The 14216-nt window shown below is 40.2% G+C and overlaps 1 protein-coding gene across 1 annotated transcript; it reads left to right on the top strand.

Moving 5' to 3' along the window:
- The first annotated feature begins 786 nt into the window (after positions 1–786).
- Positions 787–8338, top strand: Fabp12 (fatty acid binding protein 12). The gene is made up of 4 exons (XM_012948454.2): positions 787–898; positions 4226–4398; positions 5848–5949; positions 8288–8338. Exons 1-4 carry the CDS (start codon positions 826–828, stop codon positions 8336–8338), a joined length of 399 nt encoding a protein of 132 aa, XP_012803908.1. The 5' UTR covers positions 787–825.
- The last annotated feature ends 5878 nt before the right edge of the window (positions 8339–14216 follow it).

The raw sequence follows: 14216 nt of genomic DNA, 5'->3' as shown, positions 1-14216 counted from the left end.
AAAATAGTCTTTTGCTTAGTAGTATGTGGATAACAATGGTTTTCTAGTACTGCCTAAACTTAGCTTTTTATTTGTATTACCAATATCATGCATGAATACCCTTCAGTTTTAGTTCAAATTATCAAGGATAATAATTTTAAGAAGGGCTGGAGAGATGGCTTAGCAGTTAAGCGCTTGCCTGTGAAGCCTAAGGACCGCAGTTCGAGGCTCGGTTCCCCAGCTCCCACGTTAGTCAGATGCACAAGGAGGCGCACGCGTCTGGAGTTCGTTTGCAGATGCTGGAAGCCCTGGCGCGCCCATTCTCTCTCTCCCTCTATCTGTCTTTCTCTCTGTGTCTGTCGTTCTCAAATAAATAAATAAATAATTAAAAAAAAATAATAATTTTAAGAAGTCACCAATAGTCACCAAGGTAGCCTCTTATGAATCACTCAGGAGCAGAGGGGGTTCAGGGCGCATCGGGCCTGTGGCCTCACTGAGCACATGCACAGCTCACGTGCTCTGGGGAAGAGAAGTGGCATCCAGCTTTGGTCCTGTGAGTGTGGGCATAGTTATAGCTAATCCTGCTAAAATTCTACAATGGATCTATTTTCATCCTACTTTATTTACACTCAACAGTGTTTCTGAGTATAAATCATGATTCTGCTACAAAGTGGTAGTAAGGGGAAAAGCACATGAGTTAGAGTTGCTCATTGTTTTCTCCCAACTTTTCTTATTTTTCCCTGCTCAGACTTGCAGTAAAAGTAGGTTGCAATGCTTGTTCAAGGAACACCATTACAAGCATCCACATGAAGCTGTTTCATTTGAAATCAACTTGGTTCCGACACAATGGTGGACCAGCTGCAAGGAAGATGGAAGTCCGTTTCTTGTGACAATTTTGAAAACTACATGAAGGAATTGGGTGAGCTGTGCCGATATGCTTAACATAGCAGATGATTTGCTTTTCATGAAGTGAGATTAATATTGGACCCTATAGCTTGAGGAGGCCTGACAGGCAGCTTGAGCTCAAACCGCAGGGCCCCATATGCAAGCAGCTAGGCATGGCCACATATTGCTGTGACTCCAGTCCTGTGGGAAGCAGAAACTGGAGAATCACCAGGGCTCATGGAAAATTCCAGCATCAGTAAGAGACTCTGGCTCATGTAAGAAAGGGCAGGAGAGCAATGGAAGGGGTATTTGATGTTCCCTTTTACAGGCAAGTTCAAACCCACCACAGGCAAGTACATTTAGCACCACTGTGTACACATGTGCATACACCACATACACAACACCATGTTATACATACATATGCAAAAACATGGACCCTTTCATTTTTAATATAGAAAAAAAGATGCAGTTCTGTGCAAATTAGGTTAGAATTTGTATAATTCTTCAAGCAATATCCCATGAATTCCCATAAACAAAACATGTACCATTTACTAAATAGCAAACGATTTTTATAAATTATTCAAAATAAAACAAAGAATGCCTTAAAACATTGTTCCAATCAGATCTTGTTTTCAAGCTGCTATTGTCCCTTGGCATATGGTGACAGCACTTTTTTTAATTTATCTATTTTATTTATTTATTTGAGATGGGGTAGAGAGAGAGAGAGGGAGAGAGAGAGAGAGAACAGGCTTGCCAGGGCCTCCAGCCACTGCAAATGAACTCCAGATGCATGTGCCACCTTGTGCATCTGGCTAACATGGGACCTGGAGAATCAAACCTGGGTCCTTAGGCTTTGCAGGCAAGTGCCTTAACCACTAAACCATCTCTCCAGCCCTGGTAGCAGCAGATGCTGAAAGCCATTTTCACTTTGCCTTCTCTTCTGTAGTCTTCCAAGCATTCTTTTCTCTTAGGAGCACACTTGTAATTCCACTTAGGATTTTCTCTGACAACTAAGGATGATGTCTTTACTTCATGATCCTTAAATTACACATCTACTAAGTCCCCTTTGACATATGAAGTAATAGCCACCCACATAGGTTCTGGAGATTAGGATGTGCATATTTTGGGAATCTATTTGAAAATCGACTTTAGGTTGTGATTCTTTTCCAAAATGTTTTGCATGAACTACATTTAGTATTCCCTAAATATATCTTGTGCTAAGAATTTAATTAAGTATTGTTGTCTTTGGAACTTCTACTGAAAGCTTGTCTGCTTGTACTGTATAAAACTGTACACTCAAGGATGTTCCTACAGAATTTATTTATCTATATGCAGACAGATTGAGAGAGAAAGAGGGAGAGAGAGAGACAGACAGACAGAGACAGACAGAGACAGAGAATGGGCATACCAGGGCTTCTAGCCACTGCAAATGAATGCCAGATGCACATACCACTTTGTATTTCTGGCTGTATGTGGGTACTGGGGAATCGAACCTGGGTGTTTAGGCTCTGTAGACAAGCACTTGAACTACTGAGAAATCTCTCAAAACACCAGAATTATTTGAAGTAACAAAAATGGAAGCAAATTAGTTCTTCATTAATGGGGGACAGAAAATAAATTACATGCTATTGAATATTATGTAGCTATGAAAAAAATGCATATTTCTATCTAATAATGAGACAGTTAGGGTGACTGGGTCTCTGAAAATAGAAAGGAAAGTCTACACTTGCTAGAAGTCAAGGCTGATCTGATTTTTTATCTCTTACCTACTTCCTTAGACCTGTTTTCCTATAAACAACCTGGATGCTTCCTCGGAGGGAGGTCTTTTGTAGGATTTAAACATGAACTTGGTGTCAGGACTAGCCTCTTCTTGAGAACTCCTAGCCCTAACCAGCCAGCTGTCCTCTGGTTCATCTAAGCTAGAAGACAGGACCTACCACTCTAAGGTTATAAGTACCTTTGCAAGGGGAGGGTACGCTCTCTGAGATGCTTAACCACTTGGAGATTTCCAGATGCTGGTGAGGTTTTCCCTCTGCTGGGCCAAGGGGAGAGCCCCCTAGCCCTAACTCTCCACATGGGCTCTTTATCCACTCCAGCTCTCCTCATGGCAGGAACTCTTTGAAATTTCTTTTCTCTCTTCTTTCCATGGTTTTTCCAGGCCCTCCACGTGGGTTCTCTCGCCATGGGGGTCCCTTTCCTTGGCTCTGTACTTCCCTTAACAAATATAAAAAATTAATAATTATCCTTCTCAGTCTTTTTATTCAATTCTCTGATTAAAATTAGAAACAAACCTAGAGTTTGGGGTTTAAGGACTTTCCTGGACCCCAAGCACCCTATTACAGTGACATTAAAAAAATCTCTAAGATATACAGATAAGGAGAAAAGGAAGGTTGAATAACAATTAATTTAATGCGTTGTTTATATTTCTAACAGCACCATACTCTAGCCAACTAAGCTAACCTGTCAGATTAAGTATATTTCTTTTCTTTTCTTTTTCTTCTTCTTCTTTTTTTTTTTTTTTTTTTTAGGTAGGGTCTCACTCTGGCCCAAGCTGACCTGGAATTTACTATGTAGTCTCAGGCTAGCCTTGAACTCATGGAAATCCTCCTACCTCTGCCTTCCGAGGGCTGGGATTATAGGCATACCCCACCACACCCGGCTTTATATTTATTATTTCTTTTTCTTTTTCTTTTTTTCCAAGGTAAGGTCTTGCTCTAACCCAGGCTGACCTGGAATTTACTATGTAGTTTTAGGGTGGTCTGGAACTCACAATAATCCATCTATCTCTGCCTCCCAAGCCAACATAAAAATAGAGAACAATAAATCCTATTTAAGTTTATATAGGAATTTAAGTAAAGAGCTAAGTATATGGGAGAATCCATACCAAATTACTTTGTTTGAAATAAAATGGATATATTTAAAAATTAGGGAGATAGCCCACAACTTGTTTGTGTTTATTTATTCATTTATGTTTGGTTTGGATTGGAGTTTCATTATATAGCTCAGACTGGCCTGGAACTTTACTAGCTTCCTACCTCAGTCTCTTGACTGCTGATGTTACGTGTGTTCCACCAAAACAGTTCTCGCTCAAATCTTTAGTCAAATTTTGAAATACATTAGTCAACAAGACTAACAACTGACTATTGGCCTGGGCCCAAGGTATAAGACATCACCAAACAGAGACTGATTACTTTTTCTGTGAAAATTTTTGCTATGTAAGAAGTGGGGGTGGGAGTCAGTAGCTTTAGATATTTGAATTCATGAAGCACTAAGCCTGAGAAACCCCTTTCTTAGAAAGAATTATATACATGGCACGAGTCCTTGCAGCCAACAATAAAAGTAACTACTGCTGTCTTTCCAGGAGTAGGAAGAGCCAGCAGGAAACTGGGCTGTCTGGCCAAACCCACCGTGACTATCAGTACAAATGGAGATGTGATCACTATAAAAACCAAAAGCATCTTTAAAAGCCATGAGATTTCCTTTAAACTGGGAGAAGAGTTTGAAGAAATCACACCAGGTGGCCGTAAAAACAAGGTAAGACTTAAAACAGTCTTTCTGATAACTGTCACAAAGACACTAATTGGGCAGGAATAGCAAGGATATATATCAGGTGATAGATACACTTTTGACTAAACCCCAAACCTAAAGATGTTGAATGCTAACATACATTACTATCTCTTACGATCTGCATGGAAAATGTATATTGTATTTTAACGCCACTAGGAGGGCTAAAATCTGGAGTAGGCACCTGAAAAATTGGCTTCAATGATTCTGATACAGTTGCTTGATGGAGGACATTTTAAGAATTATTCCCCCAGGTTAATATTTTGCCCTTTTAGCAACAGATGTTCTCTCTTTCCATTTTGTACTTTCCGCCAGTAGAATCCCAATGAATAAAACCTGTGTTAGCTGATTTTAAGCAAGGTTATCACCCTGTAACAAATGTGTCACAGGCTCTTAGTGGCTTAAAACAATGGGGAATTTCTAACTGAGATTACATGTGTAGTGTTGGGGTGGAGGTGAGGAGTTGGTGTGTGTATGTGTGGGAGGATGGAAAGGATTTCTTAATCTCTTAATTTCTCAGGTACCCAGGCCAAAGAAGCTTCAAGGAACATGTAAGGACACTATTGGAATGTATGGTCTCCTTGGCAACAGTGTGTTCATTGTTTCAGCCTGAAAGTGACACATAGAATTATCTTTCACATCTCAAGCCTCCAGTTGACAATATGTTATCATTCACTCATAATATATAGTTGACCTATGTTGTATTTTTTGTCTGTTTCCCCACACCAGCACATAGAAGATATTTTGCAGGTGTTTTACAGAATCCAGTGGCTGACATATAATTGATGAAAAATAAGATCTTGTTGTTTTAATGATTAACTCAACTGAGGATTGTTAATCTCTATCATGGACAATATCTAGAGAAAAGAAGCTTTTTATCATTATAACATATTGTTACTAAATAAACACAAAGCTTCAGATTCCTATGTTATATATAAAATAACAGAAGTTTGGCCTAAAATAATTATTATAATTAATAAAAATATCTGAGATGTTAAAAAGAAACTGAAAAACAAACAAGTATCTTTTTAAAATCCTAGAAAATACATCTGAGGTAAGAAGAGGAAAGGTGACACTTCTTTTTTTCTTTTACAATGGGAGTTTGGATTAGCCTTAAGCATGTTTTAAAAATTGATACTTCAGATGTTTATGCACTTTAAAATTTATACATGAGATTCTTCTCTATGTAATTAAGAAAGAAAACTTCACTTACCTTCCATTTATTATTCTTACTCCTACAAATATTTTTTCTCTTCAGAATAGCAAACAAATATCTGTTGAAAAAGCATTCAAATAAACAAGGTTGTAAATAGCACCTTAAACCCACCTGAGAATGACACACAGAGGAAAAGAATTTAGTACCTGGTAAAACATAACTGTTTAAATTGTCAATTGATTTTTTTTTCTGCTATTTTTCAGAGTATAGTAACTTTAGATAATGACTCACTAGTTCAAGTTCAGGACTGGGATGGCAAGGAAGCCACCATTCGCAGAAAACTGGTAGATGGGAAGATGGTGGTGGTGAGTGAGCTGTTCATATTTTCTCACTGACTGTAGTGTCTAATAGAAAATTCATTCAAGTAATTTGTTCAAACAAGAAAATGTATGGTACTTTGTTCTCTTACTATAACTAAGAGAAAATATGTATAGATAAAGATATTTTAAGTATTATAAGGTGCATATTAATTGAGAAAATGAAAATCTAAAGAGAACTAAAAATTGTGTACCATGATTCTTCTACTCTTGCATGAAAGGGTTCATGCAGGCAAGCATGGATTTGCCAAATCAAGGTTTCAGCATACACCGAGGGTTGTTGCCAGCCTTCTATTCTATGCAAGGAATTACTTCTGTCTTTTCAAACCATCACCAAACCAAAGCATGAAAAGAAAGTTTAAGATAAGTGGTGTTTCTTTAGTATAGATGAGTAAACACAGGTAAGGGCAAGTACATGATTCTACAATGTCCCCATGGTCTCACGTATTATTTTCTTAAGCCTCACTATAATCCTGTGAAGTAAGACTTATTAGCCCATTTAATAGATGAGGTAGCAGAATTACGCACTGACCTTCCTAAGCATATAAAGCTAGAAGAAGGTGGTAGTGTTGGCATTAAAACCTAGTTGGCTGAATTCCTCTTTACAGCATTTTTTTTTTCTCCCTCACTATGGCTTCCCACATATATAGGAGAGGGGAAACTGGTCAGTGATTCCCATCCCAAATTCCGCATCACCAAAATGAATAAAGAGGTAATTTCCATCATAATGTAACATAGTTCAAAAAAAAAAAAAAGCAAAGTCTGTGCAGAGGAAAACAAAATGTCTACCCTTAATCTATACTATGGGGATATTTTTCTGTCTACAATGAACAGTATAGTTTATTCTTTTTATCATTAAAGAAGTAGGTTAAGGATGATAGATTGGGCTGGAGAGATGGCTTAGCAGTTATGCACTTGCCTGTGAAGCCTATGGACCCGGGTTCAAGGCTTGATTCCCCAGGACCCACATTAGCCAGATGCACAAGGGGGCGCACACGTCTGGAGTTTATTTGCAGTGGCTGGAGGCTCTGGCGTGCCCATTCTCTCTTTCTCTCTCTCTCTCTCTCTCTCTCTCTCTCTCTCTCTCTCTCTCTCTCTCTCTCTCTTTCTGACTCTTTCTGTCTGTCTGTCACTCTCAAATAAATAAATAAAAAATAAACAAATTTAAAAAAAAGAATGATAGAGTGATAGAGTGATAGAGTAGATTGCCTTATAATATTACCCAATAAATAGATGGTTCAATAATAATAAGTACTGATAAACAGATAGTTCATTAATGTGTATATTAAACTCAGAAACCAAGGAGGAATTTATCTCTACCATTTAGAACTTATGTGACTTTGGACAAGTTATTTATCTTCTTTAAGAATCAGCTTTCTTACCTTTAAGAGGTAGGCAGTACTTCACATAAAGTCTTCTGAGAGAATTAAACATCATCATGCAAATTTGTCTATGCTCTGAAAACCATACACTATAGCACTCATGTAAGTTACTGTCATTATTTAAAAGGAATAGAGTATGGGCCTTGGGAGATAGCTCTGTGCATTTGCCTTCAAATTCTGCTAGCCTGGGTTCAACTCCCCAGCCACCCATGTAAAGCCAGATGGTATTTCTTTGCAGTGGCAAGAGATGCTGGTGCACCCACACGTACACACATACATTTATACACAAATGCAAATAAGTAAATTAAAAAAATTGTAGAATATGTAAAGTAGCAAAAATGCCTCAGTGGTAGGAAAAGTCAGATTCCAAACTGTCAAGCTCTTTTGTTATATAATATATCTGTAGTAGTCAGTCATGATGCTAAGATCAGCAGCCGACCAAACACTTTTGTGGGAGGAAAGGATTTCTTTCAGCTTACAAATCCAAGGGCAGTTCCATCTGTGGCAGAAGAAGCAGATTCTCATTCATAAATTCAAACAGAGAGAAACCACCACCAGCCAGCAAAAAACAGCAGCACAAACCTGCAGCAAACAGGACCCCAGATCTCAGAGCTCTTTGCATGTCTTTGGGCTAGAACTCAGGTCCATTGCCAAACACACCTTAGGACTGGACTTCAGGATTTGTCCCCAATGACACTTCCTTTAGTCAGGTGGCTGGAGACCCCAAGTTACAAGCTGTAATAAAACACCTGAGTCTGTGAGGGACACACATTTAAACTGCTACAATATCTCATATATAAAATATATGATAAGTAAGATTTGTAATCAATATAGAGCTCTTTCAAAAATTTTCAGAAATGTCTTGTATGGGTAGCAGTTTATATTTTCTTCATGTCAGATATATCAACCACACTGAAATATTCCATCCTCCTTTTGTTTTCTAGGAAAGTGCAATGAATAATGTTATCTGTACTCGGACATACGAGAGAGCATAAACAAACTCAGGTTCAAGGCCTTGGCGCTTAGGCTGTAATCCAAACTGCTGAGATTGTTTGACTAACACTCTACAGGAAAACCCTGTGACCTACTAGTTTGAAAGAGCTCTGCTTGCACAAATATCAACATGCGGCCTATTAAATGATACTGAACGATATGGTATGTAGCAGTGGCAGCTATGAGACCAGGATGAAGCCACCTGTTCAGTGCATGGCCTGGGTCATCATTCAGAGAGGACTTCTAATTGTTTTCTCATTAAGTATAGGATTCTGTTCTTCACATTCAGCATGATCTTCACTCTACTGAACAAATAATGTTAACTTTTAGTAAAAGTACTTAGGAGATAGTGTTATATCGGAGTTGGTATAAAGAAACCTATTTCAAACTAAGACAGCACTCTAAAAATGCCAAGCTGTTTATTGAAGAGGACGCCGCCACCACTGCCACTGTCCCTGAACACCTCCACTACAGAGTTCCATTCCATCTGCAGTGAGCCTCTTGCAGGGTTAGAGCTAGAAGTGACTTTAGAAACCTTGTGGAACCATCATCTTTCTTTGTGATCTGTTAGCTGTCCACCTTGGTATCACCCTCTCACCCAGAGAGCTTCGAAAGAACTGGAACCAGCGTCCCTGTTTCCCAGTGACTAAACTCGTAACTATAGTAAAGTGAACAGCCATGAATCAAGGGTGCTGCTGTCAATCTCTTTTCTCTCCTGGTCATGAAGTGAGTAGGTCTACTCTACCATGTGATCATTACAAATTAAGCAATGAACCTGCTTCCTTTTGTCTTAAAGCATTGACAGCATGCCATGGCTTAGTGCCAGTAAGGAGACAGTGTCTAATCTTTTGAGCTTTAACCTGGCTTGTCAGAGCTGCTTTGCCTGAAATGATGCATGAGAGATCTCAGTATTTTGGTAAGAGTGAGAAGAAAACGTGTTTATTTTGGGTAATTTTATTTGGACCCAGCAGGTCCAAGGACTGTTTTTCTGAGACTGTGGTTGTGGATATGAGCTGCTCTGCTATGGGGTTTAGTAATAGCTTGCTGCCTGCAGACATGCTTTCTCCTCACCAGAAGGGAGTCCAGAACAGTGCTGACCACTACTTTCATCAAGACCACAGGTTATGGAAGCTCTAGGAAGCTTTCCTCCTGGCTTTGGTATGTGGGTGTCTTGCCTGCTGTGAAAATGGAGCTACTCTGGTAGGTAGCAGGACCTGGTGTAGGAAGATTTGTAGTAAAGGGATAGTTCCCAGATACCGTGAGAACAGGGAAATAAAGTTTCTGATAAGTCACAGAACATCTAAGGTGGGCATTCTGCATGAACTTGTGCAAGCAAGAGTGTGACACTTGGATACTGATAAATATGATTTCATTTGCTAATAATAAGGTAAATTCTTCAGATATGTGGGTATATAAATCACACATACACACACACACACCCCTACAGGAAAGATAAGTAGTATGTCGACGTTCTATATCCTTTACTCAGTAGAGATTGTTTAAAAAGTCATTCACTGAGGCTAAGTGTTAGCAACTCATCTAAACTCAGTAAGATATACCACTGCCCAAAGATAACACTGTAATCCAAGATGTGCTATGTACCCACACCACTATGAACCTGGCTCTGTGCAAGAACCAGTGAAAGGAGGAAAACTAAGCCATGTTCCATGCTGTTGATTGACTTAGTAGACATGTGCTGTGCTAGCTGGGTATAATGGCACACACCTATACTTACAGCAATTGGGAGGTGAAGTCAGGATGACCATGAATATGAGGCTAGCCTAGTGTAGACCCCGACTTAAGGGGGAAAATGTGCTATGCTGAAGAATATGTTGGGAGAGAGAGCTTTATGTCATTGGTATAAATGCCTGAGATCATCAGCTTAGAAAAAGTTGATTTGGGTTCACAGTTTTGGAGGTTTAGTCCTTGATCAATTGGCCCCAACACCTGTGGCAAAGCAAAGCCTCACTATGGGAAAAAGGAGCAGAACTACTCACTTCATGGCCAGAGTAGGGGGAGATTGGCATGAAAAGGTTGGGGTCCTAGAGTTTTCTTAGAGGGAATACCCCCAATAGTCTAAAGAAGTTCACCAGGCTTCACTTCTGAGCAGTGCCACCATCTAAAAACAATGTCCCTTTGGGAATTGTTGCAGTCAGCTCCTTATTGCTGGGACAAGCCTCCAACCAGACACATCTTATGGGAGGAAGGTGTTTATTTCAGGCTTACAGATCCAGGGGAAACTCCATCAATGGTGGAAGAAGCTGCTTGCTTCGATAGATCCAAGCAGAAGAAACAGCTGTAGCAGCAAACCCCAACACCAGCAAGCCCAAACTCTTCAGGCTCCAACTGCTTTGAACACACCTAGTAAGGCTGAACTCAAGATTCCCCCCAACCTGTGACACCTCTTCTAGCCAGGCTGCTGGAGACCCAAGTTATAAGCTTAATTCTTTTTTTAAAAAAATTATTAGTTATGGACATACTCAATATTTAAGCAACACTTGTTGGTACCATCCTTACCCTGCCCCCCTTCCAAAGGAACCCTTCTTTTTGGGGATGCCGGTTGTCCCCATGGGAATTGTGGGTAGTGCATTGTGGGGGCAGCCATCAGTCATGGGGAAGAGGCATAATGTCCCAAGTTGTGGTTCTAACAATATTTCTGCCCCCTCTTCCTCAAAATTCCCTGAGCCATGTTGGATGCATTTTAAATCTACTTCAGTGATGGGCACTTAGGAGCCTCTGGATCTCTGGTTTGGTAGGTGTTGAGTGTCCTCAGTGTCTATCTCCTTCACCCTTGTGCTAATATCAGGTTCACAGAGAAAGCAGCATTCTTGCCTATTTCCCCAGTTCCTCTATCATTTCAGTTGGGTCCCTGGTGAAGTGCTATGGGCTGTTTCTCTCCTTATGTTCTGTTCTTTTAAAAAAAATATTCATTTACTTGAAAGGACAGAGGGGATACACACACACACACCACACACACACACACACACACACTCACATACACAAACACACACACGCATATATATATATATATATATATATATATATAGAGAGAGAGAGAGAGAGAGAGAGAGAGAGAGAGAGAATAGGTAGGCTAGGGTCTCTTGATGCTGCAAATGAACTCCAAACATATGTGCCACTTTGTGCATCTGGCTTTATGTGGGTACTGGGAATCTAACCCAGGCCATTAGGCTTTGCAAGCAAAAGGCCTTAACTACTGAGCAATCTCTCCAACCTCACAAACTCATTTTTATAAAAATTTATTTTTAATTATTTGACAGAGAAAGCGGGAGAGAGAGAATGGGCACATGCCAGGGCCTCCAGCCACGGCAACCAAACTCAAGACATTGTGCATCTGGCTAACGTGAATCGAACCTGGGTCCTTTGGCTTTGCAGACAAACGCCTTAACCATTGAGCCATCCTCCAGCCCGACAAGCACAATTTTTAATCAAAAAAACATCCGGAGTCTATGGAGCCATACATTCTAACTACCACAGGAATCAACCCTGTAACACAGATGGCCTTGTGGCGGGGCGGGGGGGGGGGGGGTGCGGGTGTAGTGAGGGAGTGGATTCAACATCAAAATATGGTAGGAAGTATCACATGTCTATGCTAATCCTGGGGTATTTAAAAGATTATAATGCAAATGCTTCCACCTGGAGAGAATGATTTCTCATCCCTTTGGTGAATGGTTGCCACGTCTGTGGTACAGACAGGTGGCAGCGGGGTGGGTGTGGGTGCCTCTGCCGTGAGGACCTCAGCTGGGAAGACATGCACAAGCACGGTCCTGCCCCCCCTCTTTTCAACCTTTTTTCCTGGAAAGGGTTATCCTCCTGTGCCACGGCTGGGGTACAGTGTATATCACAGGAAGCGCATGCTCATAGAATTTGCTATATTTAAGGAATACAGAGTTGCTTTTACTTAGGCATTACCTAGTATTCCCAATCTGGGAATACTTTGATTTGTCTTCCTTTGTTTCTGTAATTCAGATTTCCCCAACATATTACTAGGCTAGATACCAGAAAACTATTCACTAAAAAGAGTGCATCTGAGAATTGTGACAAATATATGTAATCTCAGCATTCAAAAGGGTGAGGCAAGAGAGTCATGCAAATGAGCCCAAGATACACAGTGAGACCCTGTCTCATAAAGTAAAAAGTAAAATCAATAAATAGAAAGGGAGGGTACTACTATTTAAGTAACAGAGTTAATGTTGGATATCATCTACTAGTAAATTATTGAAAAGGTGAGGCTTTGTTTGAATAATGCAGCTCATAGCCCAAGATGAAAGATAAGAACAATAATAGTAGACCATGTTAATCAGTTATCCATTGCTATGTCAAATATGAGAAATTAAAAGAAAACAAACTTAAGGGGCTGGAGGGATAGCTTAGCTGTTAAGGCGTTTGTTTGTCTGCAAAGCCAAAGGATCCAAGTTTGATCCCCCAGGACACACATTAGCCACTTGCACAAGAGGGTGCATGCATCTGGAGTTCATTTGCAGTGGCTGGAGGCCTTGGCGTGCCCATTCTCTCTCTCTGCCAAATAAATAAATAAAATTTTTTAAAAAAGGAAAACAAATTTAAGAATAAGAATGGATTATTTTGGTTCATGGTTTCCAATCCTTCAGCTTGTGTTTCAATGGCTCTCTTACCTTTAGGCCTGAAGCAAGGCAAAACCATGAGGGCGGGAGTGTGCCATAAGCAAAGCTGCATACATATCTCATGGAGGCCGGGAAGCAAGGGATAAAGAACAGGAGCCGGAGTTTCAATGTCCTCCTTTTAAAAAGTATTTATTATTTATTTATTTATTTGAGGCAGAGAGAGAGAGAGATATTGAGAGAGAGTGAGAGAGAGAGAGTGAGTGAATGGGCACATCAGGGCCTCTAGCCACTGCAAACGAACTCCGGACGCATGTGCCACCACATGCATCTGGCTTACGTGGGAGATGGAGAATCAAACCTGGGTCGTTGGGCTTCACAAACAAACCACTAAGCTGTTTCTCCAGCCCTCAATAGCCTCTTTAAAAGCACGTCCTCCATAACCTAACCTTCTTCCACTGGACCCCAGCTCCTGAAGGTTCCATCATTTCCTAAAGGTGACCAAGCCATCAACACACGGGAATTTAGGTCACTCACTATCCAAACCACAGCACAGACTGGTTTTTGAGCATTCCTTCCGTGACAGGTACCATAACCTCATCTTTTCTACGAGGTATTTATAAAGGATGAACTAAGATTCCAAGAGCTTAAGTATTTTGTCTATAGCTCCCAAGGTGATCAACAAAAGAACCTGAGTTCAAAAAAATTTTTTGTGCCTCCACACTGTGTCATTCAGCCATAATGCCAGAACACTTGTCTGGAAATAAAGATTATAATCACGAGCATTTCTTTAAAAGGACTTTGTGTGTAATATCAAACATAAATAAATGCACAGATGGTTAACTTGAATTTGTAAAGCCTGAGAAACCTATCCTACCTAAACTCTCATTCCCTAAACTGGTCAAAAAGATTACTCACTGGAGCTGTGGACTCAAGGTGTTGAAACAACCAAGTCTGACTAATAGGGTCACCTGTGTGAAACAGCTTTTCCAGGAACTTGGTAATTCACTGAACAGAAGTGATAAGATCTAATGTATGAGACAAGAGGAGCTGGACCGAAAGAGGAAATGTAGTAAGTTACCACTTACAGGTGGGAATTTTGTTTTCAAATCCAGCAGGAATATTGTTAGGTGTTATATGTTTAGGAAGCCTTTATATTGACTCCGTGTACAGAGGCCATATAATTTAGCACTAGTGAGAAGAGCTCTGAGAATCAGGGTCTAGTTCTTCAACAGGGCAGAGAACTGAGGCACCCTCGGAGAGGAAGATAACAAGTGCAGTC

Source organism: Jaculus jaculus, chromosome 2, assembly GCF_020740685.1.
Source record: "Jaculus jaculus isolate mJacJac1 chromosome 2, mJacJac1.mat.Y.cur, whole genome shotgun sequence".
NCBI classification, from domain to species: domain Eukaryota; kingdom Metazoa; phylum Chordata; class Mammalia; order Rodentia; family Dipodidae; genus Jaculus; species Jaculus jaculus.
This window is presented reverse-complemented; position numbering and strand designations above follow the sequence as displayed.